We start from the raw sequence: 21,774 nt of genomic DNA, 5'->3' as shown, positions 1-21,774 counted from the left end.
GAGATTGAGCATTTTTTTATTCTTTATTTTCCCTCTTGCATCCTTTAACATCTAACATCTCTGAAATCTTTGTGTTCAGAAAGAGCCAAAATTTGACTAGCTGTATTTATTATCCTAAAATAGGGTGGTTGCCTTCCATCTTTTATAAGATCTAAACCAGTATTGTCAGGAAGAGACATGGTCAGTCAAAAGGTATGGCAACAGCCATATTTTACTGACTCTTGTTAATCTGTTACACTTTCAAGGGAAGCAAGGACTTGTTTTATAAATGGAAAGGTAATGGTATTTTTAATGGTAGCTTTGAAATTCCCAAGAAAATTGTGTATATTGGGAATGTGTGCAGGGATACTACAACCTCCTCTTTGCAGTGAGGCAATTTTCTGAGCAGCCAAAAAACAGACACCTATCTGAACATATGCAGAACCTGTAAGATCACCACAGTCTCCTCTCCCATTTTCCACCATCTCCTTAAAGACTTGAACTGTCATGATAAATCTATGCTTAATCTGTATACTTAGTTTCAGCAGTTTGATGTTTAGGCATGGAATATGTAATCTATTCAATAACTGGGATTTAAATTCTTTGATCAGCTTGCTGAGACAGTCTCCCTTTGTCCCAAAATTTTGCACTTCAAAGTTGAGTATGCATGCAGCAAATGAAGCATTTTGGAACCTTATTTAAAATTTTAGCTGGAATACGGAACATAATAATAATAATAATAACAATAATAATGATAATGCTAATAATAATAATAATAATAATAAATAAACCATATCTAACATGAAAAAGTTTGGCACACAATGGCTGCAACTGTTAATATTTTCTGGGGAAAAAATCTAGATGGTTTTTTGGTTATTATTTTATACCTGTATGTGTGCCTCTTCTTGTTTTATTGTTTTTTAGGATTTTTTTCCCAAGCTTCTAAGTTTTCTATTTTTTTTCTTTTAATAGCTTATTTCCTCTCATTGTCCCCTGAAACGCAGTCCTCTTCTGCAACTTTAAGGACAAATGTTTTCCTTCCAACTGATGAAGAACATGTCTGCCAGGTATTTTGGCGCATAGTCTTTGTATTACGTTGTTTATCATAGTATTTCCCTGGAATAATCAGACCTTTTTTTGTCCTAGATTAGATTTCATTACTGGGTCAGTCAAATGAGTGGAACATTGATGGTGGGACTTCAAAAGCACTCTGAAGATACTGTTACAAGTATCTGGCAAGTTTCAAGAGAGCTACAAAGTCAGTGGAAAGCAAATACCATAACAATCAATAGTACCAAGAAGTTTGAGGTTAGTAAACTGAAGTTACTGTAAATGACACTTGTTAAATGGTTTCTGAATTGTGGGTCTTTTTTAATAGGTTAAAACTAAATATTTTGTAAATGGAAAGAAAGCATTATCATGAGGTAAATAAGAGAAATGCTTAATAGGATTTGGAAGATCCTATTTAGCATTAAAAAATATTACTTGTTCTTATCTCTTAGTGGTGTTAAAACTAATACCAAAATTTGCTTAAACTGTGCATGTGTCTTAAATGAAACAACTGGTCTCTTTGAGTCATAATTATCTACCAATCCTTAGAGGTGATATACTTGTGATCTTAACTTTCAATGCAGTATTCCCTTAGCCTCAGTCTAACTGTAATGATAAATTCAAGGTTTCATTTATATAAGAAACAGAATTTTATACTGTAAGATAGTTTTATAGGGGTGTTTTGCAATGCAAATGTCATAGGCTATTTAAATGTTTTTACATGTGCATTTACAAAAAACTTTAGTACAGTAAATGTAACTTAAGGCTATAATATTGTAGATGATGTATACTCACTGTTGTGCATAATACTGGTGAGAATGTGGGGAGTGGAGAAGAAAATGAGAGGGTTTTCCGTCTACACCAGTTACTGTGAAGTTGGTTAGCATACAAGCCTGAAGGCATGGAAGCATGAGCTCATTTCAATAAATCATATGAGTAACATAATTACTTAACTTCTATGGTGTGCTAAAGCATCCAACAGGATCTGAATTTTTGAAGTAATATTCACCTGCTCAAACCGTACTGTACCTAACTCAACACAAGTGTCAAAGTTGTTGTTCAATATATGAGCACTCCAGCTTTAAAAAGGCCTGTGTCAAACTTACTGCAGTAATCATTACAATTGGCTTAAGAAATACAGCTCAGCACCTCACCCAACCTAGCAAAATTTCTTCTTTACACATTTTTGCTCCAGTGAAAATTTGCAAGATGTCACTGTCATACAAGTGGATGCAATTCACTTGCCCTTTTGCACTTTTTCTTTTTGTATGACAAGATGTTCAGCCTACAGGGATGTCTGTGGAATTTTTCAAGATAAAAATGTTGATCATTAAAGTTTCTATGACAAATAATTATGAGAAAAAAATAATTCTTATTTGGGTGTACAAATCTTTTGGAAATAGGGTGCTTTAATATCTTTGCTATTTTGCAAACACACTTGAAGTGAGATTTTAATTAAAATTAATCTCTGAACTTCCAGTGGTTTTTTTTCCCCTCATTTTGATGTGAAATATTTAATAGTCAAATACTTAGTCTCTTCCTACTAAAAAAAAAAAAATATTGATTTTCTTTATGGAATAGGAGATTTTGCACTTAAAAATCTCTGTTTTAGGGAATTCTGAAATACAAAGACTGTCAGCGATTTAACTACTCAACACAAGGCAAGATCAGTATGGCTGGTTTGGCTGGGTTTTGGAGAACTGTATCGTGGTTTGGTCTCCTAAGCTACTTTTACTGTGTTCTACTGAGAACAAATTTCTGTCTCCCAGACTTCATAAAAAGAAATGGTTCTAGGCTTGGGGTTCACTGGTTAGTCTTTTTTAGACACAAGAGCAGGTGGAGGCATCTAACATTATTTTCTTCTGGAAGTGGGGAAGTTAAGGCTTACTGTTCATGAGTTTTGGGGAAACACAGGTCAATACAGGCTCGTGGTCTAGCAGAATATGAACTTGAAGCAGTCTCTGTACCAGCAAAGTGAGACAGCCCCTCTTTCACATTGTCTAAATCATTTTATCTTGCTTTAAAATAAAATGTGACTATGAAGCCCTAACTGCAAGCTATATTATACAGTTTAATGCATAGTATAAATTAAGTTATTAATAACTGAATTTTGACTTTGAAATGAAACATAACTCTGAAAAGGTTAAGTATTTGTCAAATCTTTGATACTAAAAATATTTATTGTATTTCTAATTATAAAATGGTTCACTACATTGTTTTAGAAACTTATCTAAAACTATGTAATGATAGAAAAAGGAAACATGAATACACTGTCCTTCAACTGATGATGTCATGAAAGTACACATTAACTATATGTATCATTGCAGCAGAATTCAAGAGTTCAAGATATTATTTTCTAAACAAATCAAATGAGCAAGTTTCCAAGATGCTGCATTTCACTCATAGAAACATCTTTTTGCATGTGATATGGCTGTTATACTTCTTGTGTAAGCCAACTACAACTTAAGAGAAACAAATTAACAAAACACAAAAAATTCCAACCCTCAAAAAACTCCAGCTTTTAACATAATGGTCATATCCATAGATAAGTTGTATCATCTTGTACAGTGAAATACTGTATTCTTTGCAATTTATAGAATAAGTGCATGTTTTCTGCTACAATCTGTTAAACTATGCAGAAAATGGTTGCTGAACTTTCAAAGTAATATCTGAAAAAATATTGCTGACACTGTGCATTCGCTATTAAGAGCTAAAATGTACACCCAGGCAAGACTACTGAAAATCCTGGAGCTACGACATCCCAAGGTTTACCTAGGGAATAATTTAAGGAATGTTATCCAGAAGATTGATTTTTTTTTTTTTTTTGGTTATTTTGATTGGTGTGCTTTTTGTTGGGTTTTCCCAAGGACTGTGGCTGATCAGTCAGTTCCCCTTGTACACCACTGCAGAAAACCTGTAGTAACCTGTGCATTTACAAATGCAGATTAAAATCTACCCTTAAGATGAAATATAAAATATTTGTAACAACTTGTGTAGAGAAGATTTCTTTAGGGTAGAAAAAAAATCGCTGTTGTAACATTAGAGCAGAATAACTGTTGACCAAGTACTCCTCACAGTTTGTTTTGGCTAAAAAGTTGATCAAAGGCATCTGACTAATCGTATTTGTTGATTGACTTTGCTCCAGGTCTCTGATAAATTATGAAACGAACCAGAAAATGTTCACATTTCCAGCCCCTGGTGGAATAGTGTCTAGATAAAACACAAAATTCTTTGTGTTTTAATCTTTAACTGTCACTGTTCTTGCTTTGATTTAAGGCATTTTATTGTGATTTTCAAATCCTTCTTGTTAAAAGCTACTTCAACATTGAGTAAGACAATTAGTATATATATCTGTGCTGACGAGCCACATAAGTGTGGAAAAGCCAGAATGGTAATCCTCAAAAATTGTTAAGTGTGGGATTTAAGTTCTCATAGTTCCAATAGAAACTCCATGGACTAGACTGGCATGTATCGTAAGATGTTTCATCTTGTCCATGACACTGGTAAATTACATTTCTTGTTGATTTGCTGTTGATCTCTTTAGGTTATCTTTTGGGGCATGGTGGAGACCCAGAGACAAGATGAAACTGTTGCCATTGATGATATTACTTTCAGTGAAGGATGTTCCCTGGCATATGGTAAGATTACCTGTTTTTTCAGGAGACAGGTTGTTTTACTTTGTCTTTTCCTTGGATTTCCTTAGATTTCCTTAGAAAACACAATGGAAATCTTTTTGCTATTCAAAGACTTTCTAAACTCCAAAAGTGTTTTCATCTGGCTCATTTTCATTTCCCTAAACAATCATCTGTCTTTTCACGTTTAAACAGAGTTACAAAGAAAAACAATGAATACTTTAAGAACTCTGATACAGTATAAATGTAGGGCTCAGTGGGCAGAAAAGGTCTACTGGTTTTGGCCGAAGAATTGATGTGTTCAGCCAGCTTTGGGGCTGACTTTAGGGAGATTCCCAAGGCACTCGTGTATTTTTCTAAACGCGTGGAGGTCCTGATCCTCAGCTGTGCAGAGCGGCTGTGTTGTTCTGCTCTGCTACACCCAGGAGTTGTAATGTCAGACCAGTCATGTCTCCAGTCAGACCATCTCTGCATGTCAGAATTCTTTAGCAAAACATTTCCTATTTCTCTTTTGACCCAATGTATTTTCATGGGGAAGGAACACTACCTGTCCTAGCATAAATTAAATTGTTTGCTGTGCTGTATTGCACAAGAGTATTGCCCTGTGCACCCATGTCACATCCTCAGTTGAACACAGTCAAAACACCTCTTTTGTTTTTCTTCCTCTTATTCTTAGCACAGGCACTGAGGGTTCAGACTTCAAACTTAACTTCAGGTATGGAAGCAGCGTTTGACACAGACTAAACTAGGTTACGTGATTAGGTTTGTGTTCACTGTAATCCAAAATAATGCTCTCTATATTTCCCAATAGGAAAAAAAATATTGAAAAGAGATGCCTGTGGTTATTAGCATGTTAGAGAAATAAGCAATTGCAGGGAGATCACACTAAGAGCAAGATACAAGTCTTGATTTAGTGGTGCAGACAGGCATACATATTTATCTCAAAGGGGGTCTATATTAGGGAAATGAAGTTTCATGTAACTAAACTTGGTCATGTCAGTTTCTCTGTATTGCAGCTTTCTAACAGTGGAGAGATATAGAAGTAAATGTTATATATTTTCACGCCAGAGTACATCTTGCTTTTCTGCTTTGTAGACGTTTTTCAGCTGTATTACTTAACTAAGCAAGGATGTTAATTTAAAACTTCAGGCATGCTTGTTTATGAACTAAGAAAAGAGTACAGTGTACTTAGCCTGAAAAAAATTAATTTGAAATGGAATTTGAAATCTGTCTCCAATGTAAAGAGGACAGACGTGAATTTTTTTTCCCCAACTTCTTTCTTTTCCTTGGAGGATTTCTGCAGGTAAAATGGTGATATAAAACAGAAAAAAACCCCTGCATTGCTAAATTCTAGTGACTTATGTAATTTTTTAACCAGTTCCTGCAGGAAGATATAGATCTGTCTGTAAAAACATATTGAATTTTTTCATAAACAAAGTTCCTAAACCAAACAAAAATTAAAAAAAAAATAATCAGCTATAGAGATGAAATACTGTCTCTAAGAGATGGAGGGGGAAAAAAAGGGAAACAGAAATACAGGTACTCACCAGAATTTATAAATCTAGGTCTTACATTACATGGCAGGTGTTAACAGTGCAGCAGCTCAATCTGTAAGCCACAATATACAGTTTAAGTACATCAAGAATATTCTAATAAGAGCCAGTTCTTATCCTGTGTTTCCCCATTAGAAAAGTCAACTTCATTAGGTGAGTTTTAAATGGCTCACAGCAGCCAAAACCAGGGTCAAAGGATCTTAATTTTATCCCTGAGAGAGGAATGTTACTACTGAACATTTTCCAGTAATTAAAACAAAAGGTCAGGCTAATGGTTGGTTGAATTCGGAATCGTTTTTTCTCTAGTCCTTTTGGAATGTCTAGATAAGTAGACTTTTAATGAAGACCACTTCAATTACATTAAATTCCTAGTTAAAACTTGCATTTTTAATATATGCTTCATGATTTTTAATCCCAGTATAAATGCATGTAAGAGATAACCTGTGCATTTTTATTCATTAGTATGACTGTGCTTTTAGGTCCATGAGTAAAATACCTTGAATTTTTGTGCTGTCAGGACTTTCTTCGTAAAAATTGTGATGGTTAAATATAAATGTAATTTCATTATACTTGAAGTCTTTTCCTCACTTCTATTCCTCCCGTCTCCCAAACCATTCCCCTTCAGTCTGTTGTCCAGTACCACTAAAGACTAAACTTAATGCAAATACAACCAAAACTCTATCTTAAGTATTTTAATAAAAGATACTCTACAGTTCGTAGTTTTCCCAACAGCTGCCAAATAGCTTGTTATCACTCAAAAACCCCATAGTTCTTTTTTATACAACTGCATATGGACTGCAGAAAAAAATAGCTGTCAAATAGAAAATATTAAAGTTATTTTCTGAAACATACATAACACAAAATCTTTAATTACACCTTTAGTAGACCTTCTGTTCAAAGGCCTCATATTCTTATTTAAGTGGCTGTTCTGCAGAACTCCCTCTCAATCCCATAAGAATTATGAATGTGAAGAACCCTATTAAGACTGTTCCTCTGATCTCTCCAAAGAAATGAAAGCCAAGAGCTCTAAGGCGTGAAAATGGAATGCTATGAGGGAGTAGGAGGCTTTAGTCCTCCTTAAATCACTTGTTATGCAGAAGTTACACAGCTTCTCTGCAAAGTTGTGTTGTTTCTTAGGAAAACTGAAGTAATTACATAGGTGTTACTTATAATGCATAAATTTTTAAAAAAATCCAGTATGAATACTTCAAGTGACAAAATCTCAGACTTAATTATGTTGTTAATTCTAATCCTGCAAAGATGTAGCTTTTAATATTACGGATGCAGGTCTTTGAGATGAACTGCTACAGGGATGGGAGTCAGAAAATCCAAAATATTAATCTTACTGTTGTCTGACAAGCTGTGGAATTAAGAGCTGGAAAATGGGTATTTTGTCAAAAAAAACCCCAAAACATCAAAAATGTTTAAAACTAAAGTGAAGAAATGCAGAATGAGTACAAATATTTTGTATTAATAATTCAAAAGTGTTTAAAGAACTTGATTCCTTTTGACTGTACTTGCAACTTTTTTTTAAACGTTGAAATTTAACAGAATCCGTCCTTTTCCCTTGTGGAATTTTGCATGTTCCCTGATATTCCTCACATAATACACATGGTTTGAAAAAAAGTGCATATTTATGCATCACTGGAACAAGGAAGAAATGAAAGGTTTGTAACACTAGCTGGACAGGTCATCTCACCAAGATGTCAGTAATGTGAATAATACCGTCTCTCTGAGATGAAGTAGCATCTATCTGTAGTGACCTGAAGTTGTTTTCTGCATGCAGTAAGGAATCTCTGTGTTTTCTCTGAGATACCTCAATTGCTATTTAAAAGTCTGCCTTAACCAGGAGAATACCTTCCCCCCCGCAATAATATTAGGGGAATATCAAGGGAGACCTTAACACACTCTGCAACTAACATGAAAAAAATCTGCAACCAGGTGGGATTTGGTCTCTTCTCCCAGGCAAACAGTGACCGGACAAGAGGACACAGTCTTAAGGTGCATCAGGGGAGGTTTAGGTTGGACATTAGGAAGAAGTTCTTCACAGAGAGAGTGATTGGTTATTGGAATGGGCTACCCAGGGAGGTGGTGGTGCACTGTCCCTGGAGGTGTTTCATAAAAAACTGGATGTGGTACTTAGTGCCATGGTCTAGTTGACAAGGTGGTGTTGGATAAGAGGTTGGACTTGATGATCTCAGAGGTCTTTTCCAACCTAGTAGATTCTGTGATGCTATGATTAAGAAATGATACATCCATCATCATAGTGCAATCCTGCTTAAAATCCTGGCCACTGTTGAAGGCTACTAGTCAGGCATGATGTGCCCTTAAAAAAAATTCTGGAAAATATGTGGTAATGTATTCAGAAACTTTTTGTCTCTAAAGAGAAGCATTCTTCTGCAAGTATTTTGGAGAAGCTGCTGAGTTAAACCTCTCAGAAGTGATTTTTATGTAGCTATCATCTAGAAAAGTAAATAGGTATTTCTTATTATGACATGTCATTTTTTATGTTACCTGGCAACTCTCTCTGCGGAAGTGAATTCACGAAGGTTGCGATGAGTGGCTAACATAAATAGCACTCCATTGCTCTGAAAGAAACATCTATCATGAGGGAATGATTTTTTAGAATGGTATTGTTAAAGATGGCAGCCTGAAATACTGGAGAGCAAACAGGGATACACAATACTTTTGAAGTAACCTTTTGAAGAGGTAGAAATGTTGTCGAGTAGTTTAATAAGTGTGTGTTTCTAATGGGAAATAGGTTCATAAATAATGACTTAACAAGTTAAGTGATAGCTTTTCTTTGTCTTAAAGAACCACAGACTTCCAGTTTTGAGCTTGACATATGTGAGTGGCATTCTGACCAGCTGGCTGAGCCTTCTCAGTGGGCACGGCTGCAAGCTGAGCACAAGATTGCCTCCTGTTCCCTCCTGAAGGATTGGAGCAACAACACTGAAGGTAGGAATTAAAGTTAATTCAAAATTACTAGCTGTCATGAAAAATATGGTGCTTTTTAGGGCAAGATTGTGACCCAATACTGAAACAGAACAAAACTACAAAAAGTAATTGTATGCATTTCGTATTTAAATTAGCTTTTGATTTGGCCATTTGGTAAGAGTACTGTGAACACACATGCTGGTAAAACATGAAATATTTTAACATAAGAATTAATGAATATTTTCAAGTATTCATGAAACATTTTAATGTAAGAATTCCAGTATAATCCAAGAACTGATTTATTCTCCAGTTAATTCTCTTTATGAGAACTGTGTAAGAATTTGGTGAAATTAAATTAAATCCACTTAAGCCAAGTCCTTGGGTGTGGTTTTTTTTCTATTTTGTTCTGATTTTGATACTTGGTAGTTTTACTTTTGTAGTACTACTCTGAACATATAGTCAGGAATTTCATCTTAAATCTAACATTAGGGGAACTGTAAAGAAACAATTATTTTACAAAATAGTTTCTTACTCTTTTTTTAAAGTAAAATTTGTCAGTAAAATGTGTCCAGTTGCAATTTTCAGAAGTAAAGAGCATCTCTTGTTTTTGAACTGTGTAGTGCATGTTTTGAAAGCTTAATGGATGTAAATCTCTAAGTGTTCTAATGTGAAATAGAATCATCTTGCCAGGTGAGTGTTTGGCTTGTCTACTGAGACTACCTTCAGAGGGGTTAAGTGGGGCTCGTTGTAACAGTATAATTTGTGATGTAGCTTTGAAGGACTGATAGTGAAGAGATAACTGCTTGAACTTTGAACCCACAGAAATGAATCACATCTCAGTGATAGAAGCAGAATGAATGCTAGATATCATTTTTATTATAGAAAGATTTCTAAAATAAATTTTAGCATTCATTTCAACACGATCTAGTAACTGTAAATCAAGTTATAATGGAATAGCAGGCAAAAGTGCCTGAGTGTATACACTGTTAAGATGAATTTTTGCATGTGTGTACAATGGAGAGCATATAGAGTATGAAAAGCAGACTTTTTTCTTTTCCCCTTTAAATATGAGGAAAAAAAATCACACCACCTTCCAATTTCCAATTAGACTTTTAATTTGATTTTATTTGAAACATTTCTCTGAAAGGTGTTCTATCTGTGCCATACTTTAACACAACATCTCAAGGGCCAGTAACGGGTATGAATTTCCCTTTTATGGCAATATTGTGCTAACAGAAAAGATACTGAAATTCTTTAAGTGGCTTTCATAGGACTAGGTCTAGGACTAGACCAGCAATGTCTATAGAAACAGAACATATCTGGAAATGTTTGCTCTATAGGTGTTTGGGCATTATTGTATGAATATGCACAGGTAGCTGAGTAGGCTGAATCTGTAACACAAACAGCTGCTTGGGGACATCCCTTGTGCTTCCTTGTCATCAAAGAAAAAGTAAAATGTGAGAAGAAACAAGTACCAAAACAACACATAGAATTTAATTCATCATTAACATTGCAAAGTATTGAAAAATATGAACTGTGACTGCTTGCCTCTCAGTACATTCAGTATTTCTATTCGTGCAGATTTGTTGAGGCATAAATGAAGAGGCTGAATATTAACTAAAATTCTAAAAACTGAAGAAATGGGATGCAAGCTGAAAAAATGCCATGCTTGAGGTCTCAAACTTGCAATGCAAATAGAGCTTGACTAAGGTTTATTTTCTTATTTTGATCAAAGGTTTCGCTTCTATAAATAGAAAAAGGTAAGAAACGAAGTTATAAAGTCAAGGTCTACACAATTTTATATATAAGGAAAGGATTGCTTATAGTCTTTGAATAATCCTTCTTTGTTGGTGTTCTTAAATTTAATAAAATACTTTCTGTCTTTGGATGACTTTTTTTCTTTGTTCCTTTATTGCTTTTCTCCAATGTTGTAGGCACTTTATCACTTTTTCTCTTAATTTCTCTAGTGTCAAAAGTTCTTACAGAGGTTTTATATTCCCCTGCAATACTGTTCAGAAAATACTTTTTTCTTCTTGTTTTCTTTATTGATATTTCATACATGCTGTGTAGTTTCCATAGTTCATGCTTACATTGGATTAAGCTGGTTTCCTACATCAAGGGTAACACTTCTTTAATAGTAAAATTAGTGAAACAAATTCTTTGCATAAGAAAAATGAAGATGAAAAAGAAATTAAAGGAAGTACCAAGTTTTTAAACCCAACATTTCAGATAACCTGTGATAAAATTTACTCGAGTTAAAACATGAAAAAACAGTGAAATCATTAGATTATGCAATTCTTTTTCATTATCTTTTTTCTCTCTCTTTTTCTTTTATTTTATTCAAAGATTTAACCCAGGATTTCTGAGTTCAAGTAAATTCACTTTCAAAGAGTAGAAACTTTGAGCTCTTTTTTCCTTTAAATGGTTGAGTGGGAGAATTGTTGCAGGGCTTTGGTTCAGAGACTGAACAGGTCTGTGCTTGGGAAGAGAACTTGTCAGAAAAGAAAAAGTCCCACTCAGTGGCTCAGTTTAAACTGAAAGCTCAGTATTTACTCTAAAACCAGTAACACAGATTCAAAGTCGTGTCATTTGTGAAATAAAATCCCACGGATTTAAGTGGGAGTGATGAGATTTGAGTCAGAATATGGTTAAGATAGAATTAGTTAGCTAAATATTTATAGGCTTTTAGTTTTCAGCATAGCGGGATACTGGTAGGTTCACTAGCCCACCTCAGCTCTAAGATGATGCTGGGCCACCTCAGCAGTAAATCATAAGCTCTGCTTCTTAGTTGAACACCAGCGTAGTCAGTGGTGGATCTTTCTGCAGGACTCCCAAGATTTTACTTATGACAAAATTTTCCTTCAAAATTGAAAGAAACAAGACTGTTTAGCTAAAACCTGATTAAGCAGCCATATGGAGAAAATAAAAGACCTGTTCTGCCTTTAAAAACAAGGGGAATTTTGGCACTTCAAAAAGAGCAAGTTGGGAAAATTTATGAGAACAAGTCATAAAGGAGGTCAGAGCATAAACACAGTAATATGCTATGCAGTGTCTGCACTGAGAGAAATTCAGACCTTAAAGGTCTGAAAGGTACAGAGGTACAAAGTTTGCAACAAATAAAACCTCTTCTCAATACCTTTAATCATCAGAAAACTACTTGATAGATGTTGTCCAAAAGTAATAATAAAAAAAAAATCCCTGGAAGAGGGGACCACTGTTCTGCTTTTATAGGTTATAGAGAAGAGGGAAAAAAAATAATAAAAAAGTCAATTTTCAGTTTCTGTAGTCTTAATTTCTGAAGCTAGGCCTCAATTTGTCTAAGAAGCACTCACAATACTTGTGTAAAATGCATTCTCTAAAGAACACTCAATATGCCTCTTGGACACAGAATAATTCTGGATGCTTCATAGAACTTCTGTTTATCTAGTGCTGTTCACTTGCTTTCTCCTCTAAAAACCATGTCAGCTTCACTTTGTCCTGTTTATAAAGATTCAGGAATTTGAAATTAAAAGGGAAAAGAATGTTAATTATCATTTGGCTCAGAAAATAAACTGGGTTGGTTTTATAACGACATAAGAGAACACTGAAGTTAGACAAAGAAGCAGCAGCATAACTTCTAATGTTGTTGCATATTTCTCTTATGCACAAGAAAGTATAGAAGTGTAGATGCTTTACTGATTTATGTCAAACAGAAAGTTGGGTTAAATCTACAATACTAGCTTTCTTTGAGATTCCCTTATGTGGCATGAAATTGTAAGCTTAATTCCAGCGAAATTGCAACCATGTTTTTCAGTGTAAATCATGGCCTAACACAAAGAGTAAACTGGTAACAAAAGGAAAAGAATGTTGTCCTTTATAATAATGAACGTTTTCCTTGTGAAATGACACTTTCTCCCTTCACCTTGAGATTGTGCAATATCTGCATTTGAGATAAGTTTTATTTAGAGAAGGGAGTACAGAAACTGCTGACTTAAGACCTTTAATCAGTTCTTATTTACTATTTTAATAGTTGCTTTGGAAGGCAGCAAACATTCAGTGGCTCAGGAACAGGGGGAAAAAAGAACTGATATATTCAGTAAAAAGTATTTAGGCTTTTTATTTCTGACAACTAAAAGACACTGTTGAGGGGATGTAGTACTCTTTTAGATCTCAGTAGGAAGGCTTTTATAAGGGGCAGTAGGTCAAGAAGAGCACAAATTGCTTTTCTGCTTCAGATGGAAAGACAATATACTTCTAAGATTTTGTTGCAGAAATTCTGGCTGAGAAGTAAAGACCTTGATTACATGGTGGAGATGTGACTGCCTCCTGTAGCAATAAAGCAGAATGCCTTTATTATTTTTTAAGTATTGGCTTAAAAAGCATATTTTCTGGAAACCACAGTGGAAGTAGGAAGAAAGCCCAGTTTCCACATACATTTGTCATTAGGTTACAATTGAATGATTGTGAATGTAAGGAGGCTGAGCTGAATGTGGGACCTCTAACAGCTTTTAACATGCGAAGTAACAACTTCGAGATACTACCAATTGATATAATTTTTGGTTGCTGGGGCTATCTGTGAGTAAAATGAAGATCTATCTTTGTAATAGGAAACACTTAGATGACATCGAAGTCACATAAACAGCCTGATGATCAAATTCAATTCTTGCTGGAATGGGTCTATGGTTTAATTATGTGAAAGCAGTCCTTATTTTCATAGACTGAGAAAAAAAAGAATGTTCTGTGAAAAAGTGACCTTTGTCTTTTTTCATTTTTCAGGCCGTTTTGAATGGTTAGAAGCTAATGACAATGCATTATATGAAAGTGCTTATCTAAACAACTCCACGTGTCATTGCTCCAGCAAGAATTGCCAGTTTCAGTTTCATTACTCCATGGCAGATAACAGTGATCTCAAGGCAGTACTGTTTATTAATCAGGTAATCACCTAATCATGCATTCATTTCCAAAAGGTAAAGGCATGGCAACACAGGTGTTACTAGACAAAATGCAAGAAGATACACCTGCTACTACATGCCTGCCCCCTGAATCAGTTTGTGCAAAACAGTACCTTGGTACTGTTCCGCTGATCTGTGCAATTGCAAAGCCTGGGTATTTGCCATCTCAGCCATAAACTAATTTGATGGGTGAATGTTCTGCAATAAGACTTCAAGGACACCCCCAAGCTATTACAGAATTAAATAAATTGGGGATTTCAGGGGAAAAATCTATAGTAACAGCTTTTCTAGCCTTCTTCCTGTTCTGGAAATATGAAAATAGGTGCTTTTGTCTACGGAGACACAGAAAAAAATAAAGTTGTTGACTCAGGATAACTGGAAAGTTCTTGATTAGATACTTGATTTGTTTTGCCCAAGTCTTAGAGAAGTAATTTTCCTATTCTTTTACCTATTAGTAGATAAAACAGCCTTGTCAAACTGAAACACAAATCCCAGTTGAGCTATGCTATTTCCATCTTTTTTACCTCCCTTGCCTTGTAGAGGTTTCTGATGTTCTCTTTTGAAAGTCTGGTTTAATAGCTTAATATTGATGCTTTGTACTGCTACTTAATGAAAGCAAAAGCAATAGAGCTGGTCTCATTAAGTTAATGGCTCTCATATCTTGGTGTTGGAGTTGAATTCTTATCACCCAACAATACATTTGTATTTAAAAAGAGATCTACTTCATTCACAAAGATAAGATGCTAAAAACCTCGAAGGGTAACACTACCAAGAGGTCTAAACATAGGAACAGGTAATGGAAATATTTATTTCTTTCTGACTCTGTCTTTGAGTACTCATGAAAACAGCTCCAGGCTTCTGCTGTGTTTCATTTATAAAAATAGTTGTATTTTTCGATGACCCATTACTGTACCAGGGAATTGTAAAATAATCAGTGTTCTGGTCAGAATGCATGGAGATTTGTGCCATAGTACTCGCCAATAAATTCCCAGGTATGACATTCATGGCAACCTTGAGACAGAATACGAATACTGATTTTAGTGGTTCACCTAAGTAGGATCAGTGGACCCAATTTAAGAGTTTTCTTTTCCTGAAAATAGAGCAAATTATTTGAGCCAAAACCATAGGAAAACTGATATTTGAGTTCCCATAGAACTGGGAGCCTAGATCGAACCAACTAATTTATAAACAGGTCCTTACATAAGCATAAGAAGAATATTTTTGGTGGTTATTACATCAGGTCAGTCCATTCTGTTTCCAAAGATTCTCTTAGCCCTTTTATGTTTTAGTTATTTAATTTTGCCTTCAGTCAGAAGTGTTTTTATTGTACATAAAGTTATTTAAAGCTGATGTAAAATTTGCCAGAATAACATTAAGAAACTTCTGTTGATAGTTTCAAAAACAAAACCATATAGACTCATATTTGAGACTTCTTAAGCAGAAAATAAGGGAGAGTTGGGGCTTACACATTTTGCTACTAAACAATTAGGTTTTTATGAAAATGAAACGAATCTTCAAAGCTAGCCAATATTGAGAAACAGAAGTGAAAGACAAGTGCTGATTCTGACCCTGGAAGACAACAGAGTTGTTGTCCTGGAGGCTGTCATTCAAGATAACTTCTCAACTGCATGTTCCATGCAGTTTCTCTGCACATCCTATTACTGTATTTGTTGATCAGAACCACTTGTCTTTGGATAACTTTTGCTAAGTCCCAGCACTGACAGGCCTGACACAAATGGAGACTGGATTACACTTAATGTACAGTTTTACTACTGTTCTTAGAGAACAAGCACCACAGATGTTGTAAATGTATCCCTGGCCTTCCTCACCCTTTCAACAGAGAGCAAAGAAGAGTAAACGTATTGTCTAATATAGATATTATGTCATCAATTGTAAGACAGGGAATCTAAATTGCTCTTGGGTTTAAGAAGGACAGGGAAAATGGACTCTTTTTGTCAATAGAAACCTATTGTTTACTTATGTTTAACTTGCAGTCCATTATAATCTGCAGCTTTTCTTCTTTTATTGCTGGCTTGGCAAAGTTGCTCTTCATTAAAGACTACTATTTGACCATTTGATTTTTCTTTCTTAACTGTGATTCATATATCTTTGAACTTTGTCTTATTGGTTTAAAACTGGGTTGTGCATACTGAGATGATTTTTAATTCTAATGATGTCCTTCAGATTTCTTGTAACTCCTCCCAATCTAGTGTTATCTACATTATTTTAAAATTTATTTGTCATTCCACTCTCCACACTCTCCAGTAAGTTAATCAGCACTATAATTATATCAGGACCTGGAACAGAGCTATGCAGAGCTCTATTATAATTTTATTTTAGTTTGATAGAAAACTATTGACATCTCCTCTTTAAAATAATCTCACATTTCTGTTTGTACATCCATGTAATTTCATTTACACATTTTTTTTAAAGAATGTCTTATGACATTATGTTAAAAACCTTTATAAAATGAAATAATGTCTACTTTTTCAAGTCTATTTTGATGAAAAAACCCACAAACGTTACACTCACTGAAGGCAACTCACTCCTCATTAGAAGTAGCTAATGTAGGTTTCTCACTTTCTAATTCTCTAGCTGCTTACAAGATTGCCATGAGTAAATTTGTTCATTGTCTTAAGAGTTGTTCAGCAACTTGGCTATAATTGCACAGTCTGTATTTTTCCCTTAACTGCAATATATGTCCTTTGTTGTGCCAGTTCTCTAGTTTTCCGCACATTCTCCTCAGGTTCTCAGAGCTGGCTGTTGATAGTGAGATATTCCCTTCATTATGTAACCTTTACTTAACGCTTCCTGATTCCATTCCAGTTTCAGTACTTAATGGTTTATAGATATTTGTAACATTATTCTTCTATTTCAGCCTTGTTTGCATTCCCTTTTGGCAATATGAACTGTTCAACTAACATAAAATATTCATAGAATCATAGAATATGCTGAATTGGAAGGTACACATAAGGATCATTGGAGTCCAAGTCCTGGCCCTGCACAGGACAGTCCCAAAAATCACACCATAAGCCTGAGAGCATTGACCAAATGCCTGAGAGCATTGACCAAATGCTTCTTGAACTCTGTCAGGCTTGGTGCTGTGACCACTTCCCTGGGGAACCTGTTCCAGTGCCCAACCACCCTCTGGGGGAAGAACCTTTTTCTAATATCCAACCTAAACCTCCCTTGACACAACTTCAGGCCGTTCCCTCAGGTCCTGTGACTGGTCACCACAGAGAAGAGATCAGTGACTGCCCCTCCTCTTCCCCTCACAAGGGAGTTGTAACTGCAATGAGGTCTCCCCTCAGTCTCCTCTTCTCCCGGCTGAATAAACCAAGTGTCCTCAGCCACTCCTCATATGGCTTCCCCTCAACGTCCTTTACCATCTTTGCTGCCCTCCTTTGGACAATCTCTAACAGCTTAATATCTTTCTCATATTGCTGAGCCCAAAACTGCCACAATATTCAAGGTGAGGCTGCCCCAGTGCAGAGTAGAGCGGAACAATCTCCTCCCTGGCCCAGCTGGTGATGCTTTGCCTGATGCCTCCCAGGACACGGTTGGCCCTCCTGGCTGCCAGGGCACTGCTGACTCATATTCAGGGACCCTGAGATCCCTTTCCCTGGCAATATTTTCCAGTGTCTTGTTCCCCAGTCTGTCTATACAACCAACAATATCAATTGTCAGATAAATTTTAAAATTTTCTGTGAAAACTGAAACCAAATAAGATAATGTTAATTTCAGTCTATCATTTGTCATTCATTACTTGTTTATTTCTCCTATTAAGTAATGGGCTTCTTCCTTTTATCTTTACATCTTGTACGGCTTAAAAAACAGATGGAAATTAGACAATAAAAGGTAATTTCAACTAATGTTTATATGTGCAATCATATTTGTACCCTAATGAACTAAAATTTTTCTGGGTGTTCACCAACACTTGCAAAAACCACATCAAGTACACTCCTTTACAGAAGTCTAAGTTGATCCATTAATCATTGTTCCATAAATCTTTGTTCCAAATTGCTCTCTGAAATGAGAGGAGTAGGAACAAAATAATGGGTGCAGTTTCACAGTAGTGCTTGTATCTGTAAAGAAATATCAAAAAAAAAAAAAAAAGGTCTATTTCAGAAATGAAGTATTTTAGCAAAAGTCATGATAGTCTGTTCCATCCTTCAAATCTGACTAGTGTTATCTCAGAAAAAACATTGCTGGGAAAAGGAACAATTCTTGCCCATTTTAGTTTTACAAAATATTGTTTATCAATAGTAATATATCACAATAAGGGGAATAGAGTGAAGGTATCTTGAGCAACTGTTCCCCCACACAACTGAAATAAATCTTGAAGGAAAGTACTGGAAAACCAATACTTTCCGCATTTTAAAAGAAAGCTAGTGATGCAAGGAATGTGCTAGAGGTGTTAACCTGTTTGTTCCAAAGAGTAGAAGAATCTGACAAACAGGATGAATACTGCAGAGAAATATTGTTAGGAAGGGAAATAATAATATTGGCTTCTTAGAACTGCATAAAATCAGAGGGTAAAGTCTACTGCATGGAACAATAGACAGTTTAAAATTTTGGTACATCTGAGGTGACTTCAGTGTAAAAAACTGCCTTAGAAGGTCTGGATACTAACGTGCACAGAAAAATCAAGTTTACTGCTACAAGTTGTTCTTATTAAAATGAATTTGGGAGAAAGATGGTCATGGGGCTGGATATCTCAGCTGTTATTTGAATGTGAACTAAGTTATAGTATCCAAGTGCATACAGTGAAAGACACAGCAAATGTAGAGCATTCCCAAAGGGTATACAAATGTGTTTGGAGCATTCATATATGTAGGTGTGGGGGGAATACAGTAGCTAAAACAGTCACTTAACCACAGGCTATGGTTTTTACCTACCATGCAGTATGGTTCCTAGTACATCATCAGTTTCTGTGTCTTATATGTACCCACTGTAGGCTGATAGATTTCCTTTGGAAGCTGAATTATTTAGGAAAATGAAGTAAGTTTTACACAGAATGAAGTGTTCTCTATATTGAAAGACTTTTGCTGAATATCTGTTACATGAACAAGTGGACAAATACATCCCATACCTATGTGGAAACTCACAGCTGACTTTTAGTTCTGAAATCAAATATGTCGTGTGGTTTAATCCAAATTTGATTTAGTGTTTGGAGTAAAGGTGTTGCCTTGGCTCTGTCTTGCAGTTTTCTTGCAGTTTTCCGATCTTTAAATGTATTTTCAATAGAGATTTACCCTTCCAGTGTTGTAGGTATGTCAGAACAGGATTGGTAAGGAAAGAACTTTAATTGGCTACACATCACAAATCATATCAGTGTAATTCTGCTGGCACAGACCTCAATGCCTATTAAGCAGTAGACAGCATCTTTCTCCTCTTTTTTATATTACAAGACAGGAAAGAAGATAACTGTCCTTGTCCATAGTATTGGTAACATTTCACATTCCGATCATAATCCCATTTATTAGTCCCCTGTAAGATGAATTGGTTTCATACTTTCAATTTCTCTTCATACAAGGGACTTTCACTTTCTCTTACTCTGCTTTGAATATTTTTCTGAAATGTCACTAATTCTGTAATATCTTCTGTGGAAAAATTATGACCAATATTTCCTAAAAGGAGTCTCAATATTGATATCCGTAATGGTGAGTCTGTTTGTATGTATAACCTATATTAAATTTTCCAGAGGTTTTTTCTGTCCTTCTGGTTTTGGTCTGTTTTGAAGCTGTTCTTGAAAAGATTCTGTGTAGGTATATGAAATTCAAACTGCTACCTTCTTTTCTTTATACTGGTCTCAGTATGTTCCAGACAGGATCATGACCAGAAGCAGGATGAGCACAAGCTGTTTTTGCCAGATTATTGAATCACAAGGGTTTTGAGTGCTTGCATAAAGGCAACCTAACCATATTTAACAGTCTTGCTTTTATCCTTAGGAGGTGGAGTGAAAATAGGGATTAAGGTAACTCAGAACATGACTAGAAGTTGTCAGATTGTACTCTGTGTGCTTGCTTTACAGATTTTTTAAAAAAAGTTTTAGCGCAACTGACAAAATCCAAATTCAGTTCTAAGAAAACTAAATCTAACACAACCTAATATAAGCAGTTATTTATGAACAGGAAACTTATGTAGAGAGCACTGTGGAAAGATATTGTTAACTTCAGCAATAACATGGCTTAATTTGCATATTAATTAACTTTAATTCTACCAGCTCCTGATAACTATATTAGTCTGTTTAATCACAGTGAACCATTCTTGTTTCCCCCCTCTCCCACAGATGTCAGTGCAAAGATTGCAAACAAATATATGAAGCTCTATTTTCTCACATAGAGCTACTTCGTATATATTGGTCATTTGGTTGGGGTATGAAAAGATCAAGAACAAAAAAATGGCCTTGATAATTTCTAGAGGAACAAAAAATATCTCTATAACATTGTTTTCTACATTTTACAGGAGGAATATGTCTTATGGGAAACCAATTTCATGACTAAGAAGGAATGGGTCAAAGTAAATATACAGCTACCAAGAGGACTAGAAAAATTAAAGGTATGAATGAAAAAAAGTACATGCTCAATTTTTGGAGATGCTTTACTTCATTGTTTACAGAGCTCCTAGGGAAATGAAAAAATTGCTAAAATTATATACATCCTGAATATCTTGCTGTTTCTTCAATATGAATAAATATCTGGTTGTAGCTCAACAAAACGTCTACACAAGTATCACATGCAGAAGCTGCTGATCTTTAATAACATGCAAGAAAATGAATACAAATCTCACCTGATTTGATTAGTCATCTGAATCCATCTCAGGTGTTATTAATTCACTTAAATATATACATACTATTGTGTAAGATTATGTAAATAATCTCTGCGGGATTTCAGAGAAATTATGTAAACTACTAATTGAGAGGATACCTCCTCCTTGAGTTTACAGGCATAGAGAAGAATGTTAATTTGCAACTACTCAATTCTTTTATTAATTTACAAGTTTTCATTTTAAGTAATTTTTAATTTACATTTTTTTTTGTAATTCTGCAAATAACCATCATATTTTACAGTTTCAACAATCAGTTGAAAATATAATCTCTGTGAAAGGACAAAGACTAAGCCTACTGCAGGAATTGATGTTTGGACACATGTTAGAATGAATGCATTTCAAGAAGCTATTAGGTTCTCAACGCATGTTGTTGCCCACCTCTCCTTTTCACACAAGGACATATGTGAATAAACAAGCAGATGTGTAATTAGGCTATCTATATTATCCAAAAATAATCAAACAAAGAAATAGTAACAAAATAAATAAATAAATAAAAAGCCTGCTGAAGTTGTATGTATATAAGTAGAGAGCCAAAACTATGTAGTGTTGTACAAAGACTGCAAGGATCACTTGTACTTAGGAAAGGAAAGATATTATCTTTAATTATGTGGCTGTGTCATGGTTTCTGCACAGCATTGTGCTGTTTGAACCAATAGAGAATGCAGAGTGTTAGAAGGCTTTTGTCATTGTGAAGAAATTGTCTCTAGTGGAAGATAACGACATATAACGTTCTCATTGTTTAGAAAGAAAAATGCCTCTTGAGATTTCACTCCAACCTAATTCCCAGGCTTTGGGGAGTATGCTAGATCCTTCTGCTTATGTCCCAAAAAAACGACTGTTCTATTTCCTTCTGTTTTGTCT

The 21,774-nt window shown here is 35.1% G+C and overlaps 1 protein-coding gene across 1 annotated transcript in view; it reads left to right on the top strand.

Moving 5' to 3' along the window:
* MALRD1 (MAM and LDL receptor class A domain containing 1) overlaps nucleotides 1–21,774 on the top strand; it is a 246,786-nt gene that overhangs the window by 7,417 nt on the left and 217,595 nt on the right. Inside the window, exons 3-8 of the mRNA XM_027658671.1 lie at nucleotides 952–1,046; nucleotides 1,126–1,287; nucleotides 4,574–4,667; nucleotides 9,029–9,172; nucleotides 13,907–14,064; nucleotides 20,551–20,643. Of these exons, the coding sequence (XP_027514472.1) occupies nucleotides 952–1,046; nucleotides 1,126–1,287; nucleotides 4,574–4,667; nucleotides 9,029–9,172; nucleotides 13,907–14,064; nucleotides 20,551–20,643 (746 nt within the window). The remainder of the gene's footprint in view (nucleotides 1–951; nucleotides 1,047–1,125; nucleotides 1,288–4,573; nucleotides 4,668–9,028; nucleotides 9,173–13,906; nucleotides 14,065–20,550; nucleotides 20,644–21,774) is intronic.

Source organism: Corapipo altera, unplaced genomic scaffold (assembly GCF_003945725.1).
Source record: "Corapipo altera isolate COAL_440 unplaced genomic scaffold, ASM394572v1 63, whole genome shotgun sequence".
NCBI classification, from domain to species: Eukaryota; Metazoa; Chordata; class Aves; order Passeriformes; family Pipridae; genus Corapipo; species Corapipo altera.
The sequence above is the reverse complement of the archived record's forward strand: the minus strand, read 5'-3'. Positions and strand labels throughout refer to the sequence as shown.